A 23,419-nucleotide genomic window follows, 5' to 3' on the forward strand; every position below is an offset into this window, starting at 1 on the left:
TTTTGATTTACTATTTTGGTAGGTAAAAGTTCTAGTGACTTCCACTAGCTTTTTTTCTGTTTGGTTTTCCTCTGTAAATCCTTTAATGCTTGAGTCAGGTAACCAATATGGATATGGTGTCAGTTTCTGAATTTGTCTTTTCTTCGTTATGGATTCCAAACTAGGGAAATAAGCTGGGTTCAAGTACCTACTGCGCCCAATGGCGAAAGATCTGAGCCAAAATTCAGTCAGTCTCTTGACCTCTGTAAGCTCCTACCCTAACTAGTGAACCATAATAGCATGTTAGTTCTTCAGGAATTAGTGTTAGTTCAGATCCAGTGTCTAGTTATCCCAGTGAATAACTCCCCTTCTCTAGTGCATAGTCACCTTGGCAAATGGTTGCATGTTTCTTTGAGGAAGGCTAGGAAGAAGATTTACAGTATGACCTTCTGGCAGTATGTTGGGGTTTCCAAACGGGACCCTACCTCTTGATTCAAGGGACACCTGGTCTATGAACTAGCCCAAGTCTGATAATTGACTAAGAGCAAAGACTCTTTTCTGAGTTGATTTAAGTCCTACCTCTGGTAATCAGACTTAGAACTTTTACTCTTATACAAATCAGATAACATTTTATTTTTTTAAATAAATTTTTTTTTTAGTTTATTTATTTTTTTGGAGAGAGAGGGAGAGAGAGAGCAAGCGAGCATGGGAGGGGTAGGGAGGGAGAGAGAATCCCAAGCAGGCCCCCCACTGTCATTGCAGAGCCTGATGCGGGGCTCGAGCTCACGAATGGTGAGATCATGACCTGAGCCAAAATCAAGAGTTGGATGCTTAGCCAACTGAGCCACCCAGGCACCCCCCCCAAATCATATAACATTTAAGTAGAGTATGTATCTTACTCCTATGAACACCATGATCAGTTAGCCAACACCTGTGATCTCTGTGGGTAAAAGCATTTTGTTTACTACTTTGATTCCATTATGGTAAACATGTCCATTTTGTTTCTGGAAGTTAAGTGCTACCACCTGGTCTTTGTCACTCCAGATACCATTGTCTTCATTGATTTCAGGGACCCAGGCTGATGGCTGTTATCTATGGCCTTTCAGCTGCACAGAGCTTATCAAGCCATATAGAGCTAGCTCATGAAAGATTCTGGGACTCGCCTCACCAATACATTTCTCAAACATTGGTAAAGGAAGGTTTTGTTTTGTTTTTTGTTTTTTTTTTACTTTCCCTGGAGACATAGTTAGGGGTGGGTGAGCAAGACTTACATTATAAATATTCTCTGTATGTTAAAAAAGTTATAAGCCATTTTCCTTAAGAACTCCAGAATGGGTACCTGTGTTTACAAGGTAAGGAAGAAGTTTGTTTATGATCTCAGTGAATAAAGCAAATTGATATACAGAATGTAGTCTCAGTTTGAAAAGCATATCTGCCAACAAAATGTTTATATCTAATGCTTTTAGAGTGAAAAAGGAATTTTCTTGATCATCAATATATTAAATGTTTAGACTTTCTTAGGTGAAGGTAAAACCCATTTGTATGTTATTTTCTGTGTTTTACTATGTGATTAAAAATCCACATTAAATAACAGGGTTTTCTTTTTCCCCCTATTCTAAGGATGAACATGACTGTTCTTGTTCTACGTGTATTTATACATATATACATATACACACATATATGTAGTCTAAAAAAATCTCAGTCTTTTGTCTTCTATTGTCTCTCTGTTATTTCTTTATTATTATTATTTTTTAAATGTTTACTTAGTTTTGAGAGAGAGAGACAGAGTTTGAGCATGGAAGGGCAGGGAGAGAAGGAGACACAGAATCCAAAGCAGGCTCCAGGCTCTGAGCTGTTAGCACAGAGCCCAACGTGGGACTCGAACTCACGAACTGTGAGATCATGACCTGAGCCCAAGTCAACGCTTAACTGACTGAGCTGCCCAGGCACCCCATGTCTCTCCATTATTTCTTAATAATTCTCCCCTTTTGGAGTCTTGCAGGAGACTGAGGTAGATAAGAGAATGAATGTCTGAGAAAGTTGAAGAGATAGACTCAATTTAATGTTTCTACTGTGGAATTACAGGGTACCGAAGTAATAACACTAGCTTCAAAAGCAGTGGTTTATTTGGGTCATGTAGAAATACTTAGTTTTTGAGCTTGTCTAAGAGAAAATATTTATTTATTTATTATTATTATTATTTTTGTTTTAGAGATTGAGAGTGTGAGAGGGGAAGAGGGACAGAGAGAGAGAGAGAGAGAGAGAGAGAGAGAGACAGAGTCCCAAGCAGGTCCCACACTTGGCGTGGAGCTTGACATGGGGCTCGATCCCATGACCCTGGGATCACGACCTGAGCCAAAATCACCAGCTGGACACTCAACTGACTGAACCACCCAGGCACCCCTGAAAGAAAACATTTAAATAGAGAGCTTGTAGCCATTTTTTTCTATCTTCTCTCTGCTATGGGCTATTCATTAAAAAAAAAAAAAAAGATTTGCCTTTATGTAATAATTTTAGGTAAGTCTATACCTAAGAAACATAGAAATTGGGTGCTATATATTAGGCTAGCAGTTTCTAATCTACCATGAGATAATGAAAGAAATATATGCCCTTGACAAGAGATTGATTAGTCCCAAACAAGATGGAAAATTTATTCTTCCCTGAGAACCTTCTCTGATAAGAAGCATAGCCAGTTGAGGTTGGCCTTTTCAGCCAGATAATTATGCCACAACCCTAGTGGAATTGTTAATCAGAGTCACATTCAGGTAATTCGCCCTGAATCACAAAAGATAATAATGCTCAAGTAGGTGTCTACAAAACAAAATCATATTGTACATACCAGAAGAGAAGAATATCATTATAAATAATAAAACATTCACTGGGTTATGATATGGGTACACACACATGCATATATTTTTATATTTAATGTAAGTGTTATGATGTCTCGTAGTAATATGAAATAAAATGTGAAAAAAAAACCCAAACAAACAAAAAACAAACAAACAAAAAATGTTGCCAAGGAACATCCAGAGTTGAAATAGTCTTAATATTAAAAGCGAGTGAGAGGGATTGAAGCAGACAGTGGTGATGTGCAAGTATAGGCTGGCATCCATGTACAGAGACGTACACATATAGACGACATTGGAAGGTTTTGAGTTAGTGCTGTTGAAGTATATAGTGTTCTGACACATTCTGTTCTTCATTTGGACTTTGACCTTTGAAAAGCCATTTATGACCACTTTTCAAATTGTTTTTTATTGCTCTTTATCTGCGTTTTTAGAGCTCCTTTTGATATCTTTAACTGTTTATTGTTTCTTGGGCCATGGTGCAGTGGTTATTATTAGGGTAAGTCAAATTAGTCAATAAGGTCCTGGGTCCTAGTGACCTTTTCTTTTTCTTTATAAGCCTTTTGCCATGTTAAGGAACCAGGAGCTATTTCTTTTTATGATGGATGTGGGTGACTTAATGTATACGTTGTACTTCAACTGAACTTTATTGTATAAACATTTTCAAGCAAAGAAACTGTATTTTATGTAGAATATAAGAATATGCATGGGTCAGTAAGGAGAGGTCATTTTGTCCCCTTACCCCTCAACACTCATGTTAAACTGGTTTTATTCTTCTGAATTTCTAAGAGGAAGTTTTCTCCCTTATTGTAAAAGCCAGCAGATTTCCCGAGTGTCCTTGAATGATTTATTCATGGCCTACTTGTGTAGTAGCAAAAGAAAAGAATTATACATTACATTTTTTTTATCTTGTGCAAGAGCAATTTTTAAAAAAAATATATTTGGTAAGACCTTTAATAAAATTTTTAATGAGTTGTCTTTCTAACTCATAGTAATTACAAAGAGTACTGTCTTCTCCATTATCATGGCTCAGAGCAGCGTCTTTTTTTTTTGCCCAGCTGGGATATGTGTTGCTTCTATATTACTTTTGGTTTTTAAGTTAAATATTCTTCTTCTGTTTAAAAAAAATCTAAGGTGTACCCATACTTGAGATAGTGTTTAAATTATACCTTGATGAATATAATCAATTTATTAATAACATTTTATCCAAAATTAAAACACTAAATATCAACAATGTGCTGAGATAAAGTTAGTCTGTCATTGAGCCCAAAATTTTTTCTTCTTTCTCTCCCCTTTTATTTTTGTCTTTCTTTCTTCCTTTCTTCCTTCCTTTCTCCCTTCCTTCCTCCCTCCCTTCCTTCCTTCCTTCCTTCCTTCCTTCCTTCCTTCCTTCCTTCCTTCCATTATTCTTCTTTCCTTTATTATTGCCTTCTTTCCCATCTTTCCAAAGTTCCAGCAATTGAATACATGAAGAATGGATAAATGATCTCATGTAATTACTGGCTTACTATCTTTCCTCCTCTTTTTAGACTGTAAATTCTATGAGGACAGATACCACGCCAATCTTATTTACCTCCATGTATCTAATGCTTTGGATTAGTACATAGTAGGAATTCAGTAAAGTATATGAATGAATAATAAAACGTATATTATGAATGCTTCTTTTTGAAATCACCCTTGTTGAAAATATGTTTCTTGTTTATTGAAATATTTAGATTATAAAATATGCTAGGGAGAAATTATAATACAAAAAGAAAAATCTTTTAATAAGAATATTTTAAAATTTGCTATTTGTTTAACAGAAGTACAGTGGACAATCAATTTAAAGTGGTTTTTAAAACTAAACTTTTGATTATTTTGGATTAATCTTTTGAACTACATTTGACCATGTGACCTTGATTAGCTCAACTGACTTATGGCCCAACTAAATTAAAATAGTTTGAGGGCATAATATGGAAATACTCATATTTTTACAATAAGTATCAGTTTTAAGGGTTTTAATTGAAACATGATGTGGGCCTGTGTAGATAATAGCATTTTTATTATTTATTTCAAATTGTAACTTGAGAATTTTAAGGATTGAAGAATATTTCCAAGTATAACAGAAAATGATGTGCTCTTGGGTTCAGAAATTATTATTTAAGCAAAATAAGCCTGACTGATCAGAAACACAAGGACCAGAGTAAATGTATATAACTCCCCCAAACAATGTTAGTATATAGACTGTTCATTTAATTGTTGGATAACAGGTATGTACACATACGTTATTTAGAAGATAGGAAAAAAAGAAAAGAAAAGAGCTCACTACTAACTACAGTGTGGGCCTTTGTAAGGTACGAAGTAGCCATAAGTCTGAACTTGATATATTATGAACTTAATTTGATCACTTGTTTAGAAAGGCTATTAATACTTGGCTATACAGCAGTATACTTTGGAGAATACGACTCTCCTCGATGTTTTCCTAATACCTTTTCAGCTCTATCTAATTGTAATCTCTCTGTTACTCTTTGCTTAGCTTTTGTCTCTTTGTGACTTTGGGATATATTTTCATCTTACATTTTTCTCTAGGCATCCACAAGGACAAAGATAAACCTCCCAGCTTCTCTGTTGTCCTTGAGACTTTGAGGCGTACCTTGACAGATTACCAGAACAAGCTGGAAGACGCGTCTAATGAGGTAACACTGGCACTGTTTGGCTCCACACATATAGCCTTCGGCCTGCAGCAGTGCATTCCCTTGCTTGTTACAAAGGTCAGAAAGATGGGGGATGTTGAATTGACAGCTTCACAGATACAAAAAATAATAAATTGTCCGTCACTGTTCTTTCTTTAAGTGTGGCCTAAAGTGGTGTCTCACTTACGTTTTCGTAACTCTGCAGTCACACTGTGATTTTCAAAGTTGCAAAGACTCTGTCGCTTTCCCGGCCTTCAAAATGTATCTATCTTGACTTAATAAAAAACTGCACGAGTCTTCTGTGTTCATATGTTTCTATTTAAGTGTTAATGTGCTTTTATGAAATTAGGGATAGGTAGTGGAAATTGAGGCTGTGTCAATTATTTTAGGTTAAGATTTCTAGAAATTGAGAAAGTCTTAATGAAAAAAAGAGAGAAGTTCTCATTTTCTAAAGAACGTAAATGTTGTTAGAAGTTTTCAAAAACAAGCATCTGTTTGATGTAGCCTGCTAGTTTTTAATTTGCTGATTAAAAAATCTCGTGCTTCTCTTTATCATCTCATTTGTATTGTTTAATGTGTGGTTGATAATTTTCTTGGGTATTAAAATATTTTATGAGTTTATGCTTAAAAATTGAAGAGTTTGTTTAGTTGCATCTTGTCGAATTAGAGAGTATGAAATAATTACATTAAACACAATTAGTTAGCAGAACAACAAACAGACTGTTCAAACCAAAGACAAGCCACATAGCATGGAATTTAGTGTTTATCCTTTTGTTTATTTGTTTCTTTCAAGCAATACAAGGCCATCATATCCTTATATTTCACATTTCAAAAGAGGTTTCTTTTGCTTTAGTTTACCAAGGTCAACGAAGGAGGAAAAGTGAGCCTTCTTAATGCCCTCTGTCATTGTTCAGAAGGCAAAAGCGAAAATGACCGCTGGAATAATTAAATTGCCGTAAAGAACAAATATTGCCAAGTCGCTCCCAGTGAGACAAGGCAACCTGTATTGTTAGTACTTTCTGAAACTCTTCTGAGGCCCAGGTCTGGAAGCTGCAGGGTAACTAGGAACATATTACCCACAGCGAATTGTTATTTGGGAGGATGAATGTCACATGATCCTCAGCACAGTTGAAAAGTCGACTCAGCAGGCTTTGGCTTAGTAATGTGCTTTGTTGTGAACCAGTGCCAGAGACAGCAGTGGGGAGACCAAGGGGGTGGCTGAAAAGAAAGCAAAAAGAGCAGTCTGACAGAAAGAAGAATGAACTGTCAAAGAAAATAAATCACAAGCGGAGCAGGACCAACTGATGACCTGCCACAAGCCTTCCCAGTAGGACTGCCTGTGACCGACCCTGAAGTTGTCATATGGAGGGAGAGACCAGTGAATACCCTCATGATGTATAGAGAGAACAGTCTTCAGCTCTGTCCTTTTTCTCTTTCCTTATAGATGCCACTGCTTTTGGCATGTTGGTCCAGGAGGATTTTAAGAATAAAGTTGTATTTGTTTACAGTAAGAATAAAACCCTTTATCCAGCCATCGAGTAAATGCACAATAACATCACTGACATTTTAAGCTTGAACGCTCTCTTTTCTTTTTAGCCATGCGCACTTGTGACAGAAATGACATAGTTAACCAAAAGAAAGAATTTTTTTTAACTGTTAATCACTATTGGAACATTGGTATTTAAGTAATTGCATAAAAAACATTTAAAGATTAGCTTTTTTGAGTTACCCGTCCTTGAAAAATACAAAAAAAGTAACTTCCGTTTTCTTTCATCAGCTAAACAGTGTGAATGATGCTAAGGAAAAAGCATCGAATGAACTCAGTTCTACCCAACAGAAGATAGAATCTCACACTAAAAATATTAAGGTATTAGGACTTAGAATGACTTTTTCTTTTTGTATTAAGAGACCCAAATGACTATCGAGGGAATATTTTAAAGTAGAACTATCTGAAAATGTATCTTCCTATTTTTTATTAAGTACATTTGGATACAGTTTTGAATTTTTATTGTTGATCAAAGAAACAAGAATGTTTTTTTCATTAAAAAAATAAAACTTGGTTGGAAATTATTTTGGTTAAAGGAAAAATGCATTTCCCAGATTTAATTATAATACCACAGACTGAAAAAAACGATTTAAGATTTAATGCCCAGCCTCAGATACATATTCAACATATTTTACATAAGCACATCAGTATTTGGAGTCAGTTTTCATCATTGTAGGGTGGAGCCATTGTTTTTAATGCATCAGGCCTAGTAACGGGCTGGGGCCGCACCTGGCTATGGTCCAGGACAACAGTTTATTTTATTCTCTGCACTGGTTTTATGTATTACATCTTTGCAGAATCATACTGAGGCAAGTGTGGGAGTCGGAATGTCTTTGTATTGCTTAATGTTGAGTTTGTCATGGACATACTTCAGTAGAGTTTGTTAATAAGGTTGAAGAAGAAATAATTCAGAATCTTATGTCCCACATATGAGATTTCTGTTAGAATTTGCATGTCATTGGGAAGTAAATGTTCTTATACGGAAGGTAAAAGATTTCATTTAAAAGTGTTATTTACATGTTATTAAAATGCTTTGAGCTACCAAGTTATTATTATTTTTTTAAATGATGAATTGAAAGGAAAAGTCCTTTTCAAAGAGCTTTTTGGAATTAGCTACCTTGGGAATATTTTATGTTTACATGTTAAAACTTAGCAGTTTTTTTCTAACTTTTGAGCTACAATAGCATACTTTAGAAAATACATTCAATCAAATACCTTAAAATGCCTAAGTATGTTTGGCACTGTAGTCAGATGCTTGCCTTTACGATTCTTTTATGGTAAAGCTTAGGAAGTCTTCATTATGTATTTTACATTTGCATCCTCGGCCCCTTTACTGGCCGGCCTTCATATGGTCTCTTTATTTTGTATCTCTGACAGGACCTTCAGGATAAACTGGCTGATGTCAGTAAAGAGTTAAGTCATTTACGCACTAAATGTGCAGACAGAGAGGCTCTCATAAGCACTTTGAAAGCGGAACTACAAAATGTGCTGCACTGTTGGGAGAAAGAAAAGGCTCGAGCGGCCCAATCGGAGAGTGAACTGCAGAAGCTTTCCCAGGCTTTCCAGAAGGATACCGAGGTATCACCTGAGACAGGATGCCTGGCAGGAAAGGCCTTCGCTAATCTCGGTTTTAGAAATTTACATACATCATGTGGCTATTTTTACTTAATTCAAAAAAATTTAATTTAATTCAAAAAAATTGTTCTGAGCCAACCGTTTTGAAATAGTCATGCCAGTCGCAAAATCGGTCACTCTTTCACTATCAGGTCATCCTAATTTGGAGAGAAGTGATAGAGTTTAACCCCTCGGTCACTCGTGCCGCTTGTATCCCCAGCACTTACGCTCCTGATGGTCCTTTCAAAGTTTGCCTATTTGCCACTGACAAAACTATTTTTTATTTCAGTAGTTTAGCAGCTGAACATGGTGGGAATATGTTTCTCATGATCACAAAGAACCAGACTTGGCTAGTGGTACTTCTGTTTGCAAAATGTGAATATGGACAAGCCACACAGCTTAGTCTCTCCACATCTTTCCTTATTTGCAAAACAGAAGTAATATCTGCTCTAATAGACAGTCTCCTTACTCTTTACAATTACAGGGTAGTAACCAAAATGTGGAAAAATAGAAGTCACCCACAATATTAAACCTTTATTTGGATGCCCTCGAGAGTTGCCTATGCATTTTTATTTATTAATAAATTCTTAAAATATTATGGCAAAACTTTTATATTCTGTGTGAGGCTGGGTGAATGGAATTGTTATCTTATATGTTCTTTCACCCATGGGATATAGAGCTAGTTTAGCTAGTATGGAGCTGGTTTATCTGAGTCTTCCTGCATATTGAGTTCATTACTCCAACAAATATGGACATGAATGCCAAGAGAGCAAAAAGGAAACATTCTTTCCACTCTTCTTACAGTCTGGGATTTAAATTGTGTCCACATGAAGGGGCTGGAATTGTTCTACACATCAGATAATGATTAAAGTAAAGGAAACTAGAAGCCTGACTGTATTGTAAAGTCAGCATGTCTACAGCATTGTGGTTGGGTTCAACATGTGTGAATTGATTTTGGATCTTGAGATTCTCTTTTCACGCCAAATGGATGATTATCATGCATGGTTTGTCACAGCCCAAGCAAAAAGGACATAATGGCGACACAATGAATTATCCTTTAGGATGAACTTGATCACTTGGCAAAATGTGGAGGGTGAAGACCTTTAGTGCCTGAATATCACATTTGGTTAGTTGGATTTAATAAGGTTTTTAAGTATCTCAACCCAGTTGAAAATGCAAAACACATCTTTAGTTGCTTAAAAAAGAAAAAGGCGTAACATATTTATGAAGATTCTTCTGATATCCTAACTCAAGTTAGTGGCTGTAACTACATATTAAAATTTTTTGGCTTTAAATTGTTATATTGGGAAAAAGTAAGGTGTCATCTAGAGACAATTAAAGATACACATTTTGATATATATAGAAAAACTTTCCCCACAATTTATATTCCCCACAAAACCTTTGCATATGCTAGATACAGTTATTCTTGTCTAGAAGGTTAGCATTTCTATTTTTCCCCCTCAAATTTCCTTCTTTTAAAAGTTTTCTTTTCTTGCTGGTCTATTAAAAAAATCTTGAGGCAACTTATTATCTACATAAAATATCCTTTTGCAGCTTTACAATTGCCTTGTCTTGAGTTCCACTCTTTGGCAGTTTATAGATGAAACACCTTATAAAGAGAGCCATTTGGCACGTTAGTAAATAAACTTTTTGTGTGTTCAAGATGGGATCGGCTTTTTACTGAATTCTACGGCATAGTGTTTCTAGGTCGTTAAACAATGGATGGTTTAGTTACTACAATGGCAATATAATTTTAAAGAACTTTTTATTGTATATTTCTAATTGGACAGTTTTGGAAATATGTCTTGGGCAGCCATGTCTATTTCTTTTTGCCTGTTACTTTGTAATATTTAAACACCTGTAAATGCTCAATGTGCCAAATACTATATGAACTTACAGGGAAAACAGATGAACCCCTCTTCCATATCTTTCATATCACTGTCTGCTTTGCCTAAGGGGCTTGGGATAGATTTCCTATAAGAGGTAAGCAAACTGGAATCTCTGGGGGAAGAAGAAAGCTGAGTAATTGTGTACATGTAAAGCACAGATATTGTATAACTTTGTCTTCAGTGGAACTGAGCAACAGTCTTCTCTCTATATTGGTTTTTTTGACTTAAATAACATCTGTTTGGGCAGATGTAAATATGAAACTGTAGAATGACTATACCGACATCTAGTTAAAAGGGCTTAGAAACAATTAGTCCAGACATGTCATGTATCTGAGAAAGGTGATGTCTGAACAGGCACTTAGGTGACATCCTCAGTAGTAACAGAACTGGGGTCAGAACCCTGGTCTTTTGGCTTCTAGACTTCAGATTTTTGGTTTTGAATACCAAGTTTAATCAATTCTAAGTTTGTATCTGCTGTGTAGTTTTGAATGTAAGAAAAGTACCCAAAATGACAGTATTCTGAGACTTGAACATTTTAATTCCTTCTCAAGTTTTTGAAACAAATGCTTCCCCATGCATAGTGTGTGTTTTACTTCTTACAATGTGGATATACTGGAATTATTATTTTTTTTTTTCTCACAGGAGAAGCTAACCTTTCTTCATACCTTGTATCAGCACTTGATAGCAGGCTGTGTGCTCATAAAACAACCAGAAGGCATGCTGGATAAATTCTCGTGGTCCGAGCTCTGTGCAGTCTTGCAGGAGAATGTTGATGCCCTGATCTCAGACCTCACCAGGGCTAATGAGAAGGTAACTGTCCTCAGGCACCAGATACCTCTATTAAATTCAGTGACATTTGTCCACATCACAGTATCATTAAGAGGGGCTGACATTCATCTTATTTCAAAAAGAATTTGGGTGTTAATAATTCAATACCATTAATTATGGCTTGTCTACAACTCAGTTTGATGCCATTGCTGTGGGCATGTAAATGTGACTGAAGTCTGTATGAAGTCTCTAAGCTCCACACTCTGTGCAGGACATGCTAATACTACTAGCCAGTATTAGCCACAGGGACCTAATTAAAAGAAAATAAATTAATCTTACTGATGAAGCAATTCAAAGAACTTAGTCATTTACATTAATAAACCAACTCTTTATGTTAGCATAAAATAGAAACAAGATACAGCTATTCAAAAACATGATCTTAAAATTTTTGCTCAGGAAATAATGAGGTGTTACTTTAAAAGCACTTAAAAATTTAAAATTATGTTTATGATATTTCTTGAATTATAATAAGATGTGTATTACAAAACCCTTTCCGTGCTGTAGCATGTGAGAGGTATACACGGTAGGAGAAAACAGACTCTTAGGATCACTTTACCATTCATGAGCCCAGAAATTCAGTCTTTCAAAAAATTTTTTAAAAAGCCCTATTTTGGTGATGGAAAATTAAAATGGCTTAGCAGACCAACATATTTCACCATTGAAGATATCAGTTCTTATCCTGGGTCTATTGAACTGGTCAGAACTATGTTATGTGGTCCGGTTTCCAGATCTTAATTGAAATGGCACTTGCTCTTATGGGACGTGAAGAGAAAAACTTACCTAAGTTGTTGTTGTTGTTGTGGTTGTTGTTGTTGTTTTTAACTCTAATCTGTTGAATTAATGAAACAGCATCTTGGCCTAATTTTAGACTGAGGGCATTTTGCCTTGGTTCGATTGGCAAATACAACCACGGGCACTGAGAAGTAGGATTGAGGAAATGAGGGAATACATTGTGAGAAGCCCAGATGCTGTTCATGATTGTGAATGTGTGTATAATGGGTTTGAAAATTGCTGGCAATTAAAATGAGTACATGTTTGAACCCTCTGAGATGGTATTATGTTTTAACAGTTTTTCATAGTTTCGAACATCATTAATTGTCGTACATCTCAGATGATTTTCTTTCCAGCGTTTGGAACGTGAAATAAAAAAATGGTTGTACTGTTCTGTTTTATTATATGTAAAATGTTTGTAGATTTGTAAATCTCATTGAAATGCTGTTTCCCATTGAAGAGCTTTGGTTCTAGAAATAAGAATAGTTTTCTTAATTTTCTCATTAAAGTTGATTCTAGAGTGAGTAACTTTATTAGAAAGAGAAAAATGGTTTGTCATCTCAGCATATGTGCATATAAATGACACCATATTCTTCTAAAATATGATTATTTGCCCTACCGATTTCTGTTTCTTAATTTTTGGGTTTTCATTTTAACTTACAATTTTTATGTGAGCTTAAGGAATGAATCATAGGTGAAAATTTTGGATGGTTTTGGGGGAGATGTACAAAGAAATGTTTTGTGAGCCTATCTCATTCTCTGTTGCATTTCCCTGTTTAGATAAGTCATCTGGAGTATATCTGTAAAAACAAGTCTGACACAATGAGGGAGCTTCAGCACACACAGGAAGACACTTTTAACAAAGTGGCAGAACAGATCAAAGCCCAAGAGAGCTGCTGGCAGAAACAAAAGAAGGAACTGGAGTTGCAGTACTCCGAGCTCCTCTCTGAGGTGCAGAAGAGGGCACAGGTATGCTTCTCCTGCAGAGCTTTAAAAAACGGGCTGATCAAATATTTTACTATTTCAGGTGTTTTCTTTTAGTACCAATGCCAAATCCGTTTGGAACTTTTGAGAATGCCTGGAACTTATTCTGCACACATACATGTGATCATGCAAACACATACACATACTCACAAATGCATGTGTGTGTGCGTGTATATGTGTGTCTGCATGTGTATTAAGGATTGTCTTATAGTTAAGTTGGGAAGTAGGTTTCTGGTTAAAGCACCTTAGAATGCGCTGATCAAGTAAATGATAACATTGCATTTCCTTTATTTATTTTTAAAATGAAAGGTTAAGAGATTTGGTCAAATGTCAGTTTTAGTCTAGATAATCCTTTTGTCCGGTTTATTACACTTGTGGGGGTTCCTATATGAACCATCATTTTAATTCATTTGGGGTTGAAATTTGTTATACTTCCTAATATTATATAAGAACTAGAGTTATAATTGTAGACGCTGTAGCAAAATCATTCACTGTTGGATGAATTATTATTTTTTTTTATGTTGGATTCGACTGAGAACAGAAGTTTTGGGTAGTTAACATAGCTGTATTTTTCCCTATATAAATTATTCTCATCATAATTTATATTGTTAACTGTCATCCTTGCCCAATCAGGAATAACATACAAAGATAGTGTATACTTTTTTTGGGGGGGGGGTATTGACTTTGATAATAGTTCATGTGTTCCTAAGATAAGATGCTTAGGACTCTGATTCAGTGTTTAACCTCTTTATTTGGTCCATAATTATATCGTTTCATACTTCTATTGGCAAGCTTAATTAAAAAATATTATTTTTGTTTGTTAATAGTTTCAGGTTGCTTAAAATAAGACCATTCTGCTTTCCCAAACATGTGAACTTATGCCTTCTTCTATGAATTTGAATGAATTAATACACTCTCTAAAAGTAGCTATTTGTTGTGTTCAGTGTTGCAGGGTGACATGTGATATGATCTGCATTTCGAGGTGCCTGGGTAGCTCAGTCGGTTAGGCCTCTGACTCTTGATTTTGGCTCAGGTCATGATCTCAAGGTTGTGAGATGGAGCCCCACCTCCGGCTCCCTGCTGACAGGCGGAACCCAGTTGGGACTCTGTCTTTCCCCCTCTCTCTGCCCCTCCCTGGTCTCTCTCTCTCTCTCTCTCACTCTAAATAAACTAAAAAAAAAAAAAAAACAACTTAAAATATTTCATTATTCCAGAAAGTTCTTTTATGCCCTCTTTCAGTTTCCACTCCATGGGCTACCATTGTTCCAATCCTATCATCATAGATTACTTTCACTTGCCCTTGAGTTTCCTCTCAATAAAATCATTCAATATGTAGTGTTTGGTGGTTGGCTTAATTCACTCAAAATAGTGTTTTGATAGTCATCCATGTTGTTGTGTATTCACAACATGTTGGTAATTCATTCTTTTTTATGGTGAGATAGTATTCTATTTTATAATTACACCACAATTTGATAGATTGTGAGTGGATGGATATTTGGGTTGTTTCCAGTTTTGGGCTGTCGTAAATAAAATTGCAGCAAGTATTATTGTATGAGTATTTTGTTGACGTAAGTTTTCCTTTAAGAAATGAAAGTTAAGAGTGAATTTGCTAGGTCATGGTGTAGGTGTATGTTTATAAAAAAAAACTATCAACATTTTTTCCATTTTTCCAAAATGGCTGTATCACATTATATTTTCATGACCAATATATGAGAATTTCCATTGTTCTACATCCTCTGCAATATTTGGTATTGTCAGTCTTTTAAATTTTAGTCACTCTAGTTGTTTTAAAAAGGTATTTCACTGTGGTTTTAATTAATGTTTTCTTGGTGATTAATGATATTCAGCACTTTTCATGTTCTTATTGGTCATTCCTATATCTTCTTTTGTGAAGTGTCTCTTCAAGTGTTTGCCCATTAAAAAATTGGGATTCTTTGTGTTTTTATTATTGATTTGTAAGAGTTCTTTAGATATTCTGGATATAAATCCCTTGTTGTACATATGTATCACAGATATTACCTTCCAGTATCTCACTTGTCTTTTCATGTTTTAATGTTTCTTTTGATGATCCCAAGTTTTAAGATTTTGATGAAATGCAACCTACAAATCTTTTTCTCTTTTGAGTACTTATTTTTATGTGGCAAGCAATGTTTCTATACCCCCAAGGTTGTTAAGATAATCTCCTAGTGTTTCTTCTGGAAGTTTTAAAGTTTTAGCATTTATGATTAGGTCTGTGATCCATCTCAAATTAATCTTTGTATGTAATATTAGGTAGAGGCTGAGGTTCATTTCTGCCCTGTATTTATTGTTCCCACACCATTGTTCACGACTTTGCTTTCCTCATTGACAAGCCTTGATCCCTTTGTGAAAAAAAAACCTGACCATATATAAGAACCACAGATTTGTTGTGTATCCCTATGGTTTTGCCTCTTCCAGAATGTCATGTAAGTGGTCCGTACAGTCTTGCCTTTTCCAGAATGTCATATAAGTGGAATCCTACAGTATGTAGCCTTTTGGGTCTGACTTTTGTTTCACTTAGCAAAATATGTTTGGGAATTATTCATGTTGTTGCATGTATCAGTAGTAGTTCATTCCTTTTTACTACTGAGCTATATTCCATTGGATGGATACCATTGTTTGTTTATACTTGCTGATGGGCCTTCGGGTTGTTGTTTTTGTTTCCTAGCAATTATGACCAAGGAAGTTTTAAATATTCATGGATAGGTTCTTGTGTGATCATAAATTTTCATTTCTCTTGGGTAAATACTTAGAGGAGTGTGATTTCTGGTTATATGGTAAGTACCTATTTATATGTTATATAAATGGTTCTATGGTAAGAAACTATGAAATTGTTTTCCCAAGTGGCTGTACCATTCTGAGCTCCCTCTAGCAATGTAAGGGAGTTCTAACTGCTCTGTATCTGTGCCAGCATGTTGTTTCATAATTTTTTTTGTCTTTTCTAGATATTCTAGTAGGCATGTAGTAATTGTGGTTTTAATTTCTGTTTTCCCTAGTGAATAATAATGTTGAGCATTTTTTTCATATGCTTATTTGCCATCTGTGTGTATGCATGGGTGAATTATCTGTTCGCATGTTTTGCCCACTTTTTTAAAAAGTTTATTTATTTTGAGAGAGCGAGAAAGAGAGATAGTGCGAGTGGAGGAAAGGCAGAGAGAGAGGGAGAGAGAGAATCCCAAGCAGACTCTGAGCTGTGAGCACAAAGCCTGATGCAGGGCTTGATCCCACGAACCTGTCCAATCAAGAGTTGAACACTTAAGTGACTGAGCCACCCAGGTGCCCCTTTTTGTGCCCCCTTTTTAACTGGGTTGCTTAGTTTCTTGTCACTGAATTTTGAGAGTTGTTTATGTATTCTGGATAGAAACCTTTTGTCAGATAAGTGATTTGCAAAAATTTTCTCCCATTCACATAAAGGTCCTTTTTGCAGAGCAGATGTTTAAAATCTTTATAAAGTCCACCTTATCAATGTTTTTCTTTTATGGATTATGACTTTAGTGTTGTATCTAAGAACTCTTGGCTTAGTGTAAGGTCATCAAGATTTCCTCCTGTTTTTTCTTCTATAGGTTTTGTAGTTTTAGGTTTTAGAAATAGGTCTATGATTCATTTTCAGTTAATTTTTATAAAGATATGAGGTATGGGTTGATGTCCATTTTTTTCATGTGGATATTCAGTTAATCCAGGACTATTTGTTGGAAGATTATCCTTTCTCTATTGAATTGCCTTTGTACTCTGTCAAAATCCATTTCCTGTATTTGTGTAAATCTATTTCTGTACTTTCTCAACTGTTCCATTTATTTATGTGTGTGTTCATTTTTAATACTATACTGAGTTGATTTTTGTAGCTTTTTAGTAAGTCTTGGAATTAGGAAGTATGATTCTTCAAACTTTCATCATTTCCTATCAGTTTTTTTAATTGGATAAATTTAACATGTAACCTTGTATAAATTTAAGGTTTATATTGTGTTACTTTGATACATTTATATATGTAATATAGTTGCCATTGTAATCATATTTATCACATTACATACTTGCAGTACATTATTATTATTATTGTTCAACAAACTGTACATTTAATCTCTATGGCTATTTTAGTACTCATTACAAGTTTATACACTTAAACAGCATCCATTTAACACCCCTACTCTCTACTCTTCCATTTCCTGGTAACCACCATTTTATTTTCTGTTTTTTTTTTAATTTTTATTTTTAGCATGTTTCGTCTTTTAAGATTCCATGTATAAGTGATACCCTATAGTACTTCTCTTTGGCTGGCTTATCCCATTTAGCATAATGTTTTCTTTTTTTTTTTTTTTTTCTTTTTTTTTTTCAACGTTTATTTATTTTTGGGACAGAGAGAGACAGAGCATGAACGGGGGAGGGGCAGAGAGAGAGGGAGACACAGAATCGGAAGCAGGCTCCAGGCTCTGAGCCATCAGCCCAGAGCCCGACGCGGGGCTCGAACTCACGGACCGCGAGATCGTGACCTGGCCGAAGTCGGACGCTCAACCGACTGCGCCACCCAGGCGCCCCTAGCATAATGTTTTCAAGGTCCATCTGTGATTTTGCAAATGATAGGATAGCCTCCTTTCTCATGGCTAAGTAATATTTTATTGTGCATATATATCACATCTTTTTTTAATCCACTCATCCATTAATGGGCATTTGGTTGCTTTCCTATCACGGCTATTGTCAATAGTGTTGCAATAAACATGGAGGTGTGTGTATCTCATGGCATTCCTGTTTTCATTTCCTTTGAGTATATTCCCAGAAATGGAGTTGCTGGAATGTATGGTAGGTATATTTTCAAGTTTTTGAGTGACCTCCATATTGTTTTCCATAGTGGTTGGACTAATTTACATTCCCATGTTCTCGCCAGCACCTGCTGTCTCTTGTCTTCTTGATGATAGCCATTCCAGCGGGTATGAGGTGATATCTCAGTGCGGTTTTCATTTGCATTTCCCTGATGATTAGTGATGTTGAGCATCTGCTCATGTGCTTTTTAACTATTTTGATGTCCTCTTTGGAAAAATGTCTCTTTAGTTCTTCTGCCCATTTAAAAAACGAGAGTGTTTATTCATTATTAAGTTGTGTTAGTTCTCTGTATATTTTTGGATATTAACCCCGTATCTGATATGTGGTTTACAAAAAATATTTCCCATTTTGAAGGCTACCTTTTTATTTTGTTAGTTCCTTTTGCTGTGCAGAAGCTTTTGAGTTTGATGTAGTCCTGTTTGTTGATTTTTGCTTTTGTTGTTTGTGCTTTTGGTGTCGGGTACAAAGAATCATTGCTAAGTATCAATGAGCTTCTTTCTTATCTTCTAGGAGTTTCTTGGTATCAGGTGTTATATTTAAGTCTTTGATCCATTCTGAGTTAACTTTTGTAAGCGGTGTGAGTTAGAGGTCCAGGTTCATTATTTTGCATGTGTTCCTCTAAATTTCCCCGTACCGTTTGAAGAGAATATCTTTTACCCATTGGGTGTTCTTGGTTCTCTTGTCGAATATTAGTTGACTGTATATGCTGAGATTTAATTCTGGGCTCTCTGTTCTGGTCTATGTGTCTATTTTTGTGCCAGTATCATACTGTTTTTATTACTATGGCTTGGTGATGATATGATCTTATATGTAGAAAACTTTAAATAACCAATCAAAAAACTTCTTGGATTAATCAATGATTTCAGTAAAGTAGTAGGTTAACAAAATCAACTTACAGAGATCATGAAACATTAGAAAAAGAAATAAAGAAAACTATCCCATTCACAAAATACTTAGGAATAAATTTTACCAAGAAAGTGAAAGATCTGTAGGGAGAAAACTCTTAAGACTTTGCTGAAAGAAATCAAAGACACAAACAAATGGAAAGACACCCTGTGTTCATCGATTGGAAGATTTCGTATTGTTAAAGTAGCTGTACCACTCAAAAGCCATCTGCAGGTTCAATGCATTCCCCATCAAAATACCAAAGTCATTCTTCACAGAAATAGAAGAAACAATCCTAAAGTTTGTATGCAAACACAAAAGACCCCAATAGCCAAAGCAGTCCTGAGAAAAAAGAACAAAACCAGAGATATCACACTTCCTGATTTCAAGCTATCCTATCAGTGTTTTGAACTCACTTCTTTTATTCTAAATGTGCAAGAAAGCATAGCAATTCATTTTTCTAACTAAGGGGATCAGTTATCACAAATGCTAGTTTTTTTTTTTTAATTTTTTTTTCAACGTTTATTTATTTTTGGGACAGAGAGAGACAGAGCATGAACAGGGGAGGGGCAGAGAGAGAGGGAGACACAGAATCGGAAGCAGGCTCCAGGCTCTGAGCCATCAGCCCAGAGCCTGACGCGGGGCTCGAACTCCCGGACCGCGAGATCGTGACCTGGGTGAAGTCGGACGCTTAACCGACTGTGCCACCCAGGCGCCCCCACAAATGCTAGTTTTTAAAGAGAAGCTCTTGGGGTGTCTGGATGGCTTAGTCGGTAGAGCATGTGAGGCTTGATCTCAGGGTTGTGAGTTTGAGCCCCATGTTGGGTATAGATATAACTTAAAAATAAAATCTTTAAAAAAGAAAAGAAAAGCTCTCACTGAAGACTTTTTTCTGAAGGATGTGTAACACCGTAGGCTTTGATCCATGAGTAGGCAAATTGAAAGTATCATTTTCATTTTCTTAAAAGTACATTAATAATATAACTTGTCATATTGTTTATATTATTTATACATATGTTTACATTTTTATAAATTGTAATTGAATACACAGCAGCGATTCCTTTGGGTTTTGTATTGGGTAAACTGCTATTATAATGCATATTACAGGCTATACATTTTATTTTAGGAAATTTTGTTATGACTATTTCTGCATTTCTGCTTTTTTCCCCTCAAAGCTGCAATGCAAATTACGCTATTTTCATTTTATATTACTTAATGTATTTTCAAAAATTATGTTGATAAGAACATAAGGAAGGAAAACCCACAGTTGTGCAGGATTGTAGGTTCTAGAGGATGTTTGGTGTTAGATGAACCTGGCCATTACAAGGGGCCATCTGCTGGAAAACACATGACTTATCTATAGCACCCTGTGTTTGATGTTTAGTTCTTGTAAAGAAATGGTTAGTAAAAGACAGGTGGTTAAGTAAAAACCAGTTTTTGGACTCGAATTGCTTTCATCTGAAAAGAACACAGTAGAGTTATTTGCAAGAGTTTTGACTGTGTAAGCTTTAAAACAATTAGTACAAATGCTATTAGATAAAGGATACTTGTAGGACAGGAGCCTTGGTTCTAGTATCTCAGAATGTTTTTAGCGTTCGGTGAAATGTGCTAGCCACATGGTTGGGAACTCTCAAATTTAAATACTCTGGAGCTGTCACGTAAATACATCTCAAGCATGTGTGCCTACTGAAGCCTCTGAGCTGAGTGCCACACTACATGCCCTTACTGAGTTTGCTTTTGTAATCTTAGTATTTCTGTTCTTAAAGCTTTTCTTTCTGAAAAAGCTGGAGTTACTGGCATAGCAGCGTCCTTAGTAAAAGTAAAGGTTTTTTTCCCCTATCAGTTAAGTATGGTTAGCCTTGATGTAATATTTATTGTAAACACTTTAGGTTTGTTTGACATTTTAGTAAAATCCTCTTATATCACAAAATTAAAGAGTACCTTTGGCAGGAAATCTGGGTTAGTGTTATTAGATGTTGAAACTTTTTCTTTTTAATTGAATTCCAAAAATAGTCAGAGCTCAGCTTGTTTATATTATTGGAGGTGATAGGTTATACATGCCTGCCTGGAATGGCTCACAGGGAATTAGTTCGACCCTGTCCTGGACACAGGAGCCACTGATGGACTGAGTTGGCGTGAAGGGGGCACCTCTAACGAAATATTTCCAATAATTTCATTAACACAAAAATATCTGCTTCTCAGATAATTGCTTTAGAAATTGTTTTTCTTCTTTTTTAAAAAAAAATTGTGGTTTTACATTTATTTATTTTTGAGAGACAGAGAGAGACAGAGCCCAAGTGGGGGAGGGGCACAGAGAGAAGGAGACACAGAGTCTGAAGCAGGCTCCAGGCTCCGAGCTGACAGCTCAGAGCCCGATGCCGGGCTCGAACTCACAAACCGTGAAATCATGACCCGAGCCAAAGTCGGACGCTCAACCGACTGAGCCTCCCAGGCGTCCCTAGAAATTGTTTTTCTTAAAAAGGCTATGACTTGAATTTGCCTAATGCTCAATAGATTTTTCAACATTTTTTCCTAACTTTGCATGCCTCCTCTGACTCGAGCCTTACCACAACCATGCGAGATAGGTCATTTAAGAATCATTTCTAGTTTGCACATGGAGAAACTAAGGTTCAGAGAAATGATGCCACTTATGTGTTTAGCGAGAAAGTTCTGGAGCTGGGATTAGAATGTAAGTAACAGATGTAAACTATTCAGCCTCTTGCTTGGCATTCAGAAATTGCAAAGTGAATGTTATGTGCTATTTTTTTTTAAATCTTCAGTCTTTTTAAAAATGTTTATTTATTTTTTTGGTGGGGGGAGGGGCAGAGAGAGAGGGAGACAGAGGATCTATCTGAAGTGAGCTCTGTGCTGACAGCAGAGAGCCTGACATGGGGCCTGAATTCATGAACGATGACATCATGACCTGAGTTGGAGTCAGATGCTCAGCCAACTGAGCCACCCAGATGCCCCTGTCCTGTTTTAATATATTGTCACCATCCTTATCTTCCTGTCCTTTTTGCGTTATACTACGGTACTGTTTCTTTTAGAAATATATGCTGTTTTGTCTGTCAAGTAATGCCTGAAAATGGGTCCAGTGGCAGATCAATTTCATATTTCTTGAACTTGCATTTCCAAGTGAGTCTTGATTAATTAATGATCAAACATGATAATTATGGTGACACCCTGTCAGCTGTCCACAGATGCTAGTTCCCTTATGTCTTATTTCTCTCAGAGTTCCTTTTGTCTGAGAGACTGAGTTTTTCTTACATTATATTGCAAAATTGCTGTTATAGGTAAGAGTATCAAGACAACTTTTACATAATGTATTTAATATTAACAAAAATATATCTTACGTGGTATATACCACATACAGAGGGCACTGTGTTTAATACTGTGGTACTAACAAAGAGATATAACACTTAGTTCTTTCTTCAAAAACTGTCAAATATAATTGGGAAGTCATCATATGAACACATGAGAAATTCAAGAATATAAGGTTGATCACAGCAACTGTGTTTAATTAATTCCCAAGAGAATGCTATAAACTTAGAAGAGGAGGTGGTCACAGTTTGAACTATTTAAAGAGAAGACTGGAGCCAACCTGGACACCGTGGCCGGGGTCTGAAAACCCGGAAGGAAGATCTGAGGCAGATCAGAACTGAGGGGTAGTGCTGACTTACCAACAGTCTGAGGCAGTATCTTTTAACAATTGACAAATGAAGCATCTTGCCCATGTTGACATGTTCATTCTCAGTCTAATGATAAGGAGAACTTTGTTCTTTTGAAGGTTTGGCTTATCCAAAGGGCATTTTGTAGTTTGTACTGCTTTAGATACAAGAGTAAACACAGGCACATAGCACTTTGGCACATAATATTTTTGCCAGGCTACACTTACAAATGAAGATCATGTTTTTAAGTAAAGTAAATAATCATTATGGGATTTGAGTATATTTATATTATATGTTATAATATATATAATGTATTATATGTATATAATATTATATATTATATATAACATATATAAAGTCCAGACAGTAGAATTTCTAGGTCATATGGTAAACTGAGCTATTTGTAAAAGCTGATGCATCATTTTAACATCTCCACCAGTAACGTATGAGGCTTCCATTTTCTTCACTAAATGTGCATTATTTTTAACAGAGAAGCATTTACATCATAGGATAAGCAGGTGAATTTATTCATTTTGCAATATTACCATTTCATAAAAAGACAAGGTATGCAGTCTATAAAAATAAGAGAGTTTTAATGAAGTCCTTTGATGTCTATGTGTCATCGAATGCCCAGTGTGCATTTTGTCTTTTGCCAGTAATAAAGTCCTTTGATGTCTATGTGTCATCAAATGTCCAGTGTGCATTTTGTCTTTTGCCAACATAAAGAATAAGAACGCAGGAAGCAAAAGTGATAAAAAAAGAATTTTATTCCCTAGGGAAGTATCTAATTTCTGGTCCAAAGTCTCAAAGTTCATGGAACCCTGTAAGGCGTCCCACAGAGCCTGTGTGCTTCAGGAAGTAGGTGCGTGATTAGGCAAAAGAGGTATCTTTCCCCCCCATTTTGGAT

At 35.8% G+C, this 23,419-nt stretch overlaps 1 protein-coding gene across 3 annotated transcripts in view; it reads left to right on the top strand.

Annotated features, from left to right (window-relative positions):
* The window catches only part of CCDC171 (coiled-coil domain containing 171), a 309,890-nt gene that overhangs the window by 113,694 nt on the left and 172,777 nt on the right, over positions 1-23,419 (top strand). For all 3 annotated transcript variants that reach the window (XM_030294128.1, XM_030294126.1, XM_030294127.1), the window contains 5 exons: positions 5,394-5,500; positions 7,275-7,364; positions 8,421-8,621; positions 11,189-11,356; positions 12,926-13,114. In XM_030294128.1, the coding sequence (XP_030149988.1) occupies positions 5,394-5,500; positions 7,275-7,364; positions 8,421-8,621; positions 11,189-11,356; positions 12,926-13,114 (755 nt within the window). The remainder of the gene's footprint in view (positions 1-5,393; positions 5,501-7,274; positions 7,365-8,420; positions 8,622-11,188; positions 11,357-12,925; positions 13,115-23,419) is intronic.

Source organism: Lynx canadensis, chromosome D4, assembly GCF_007474595.2.
Source record: "Lynx canadensis isolate LIC74 chromosome D4, mLynCan4.pri.v2, whole genome shotgun sequence".
NCBI classification, from domain to species: domain Eukaryota; kingdom Metazoa; phylum Chordata; class Mammalia; order Carnivora; family Felidae; genus Lynx; species Lynx canadensis.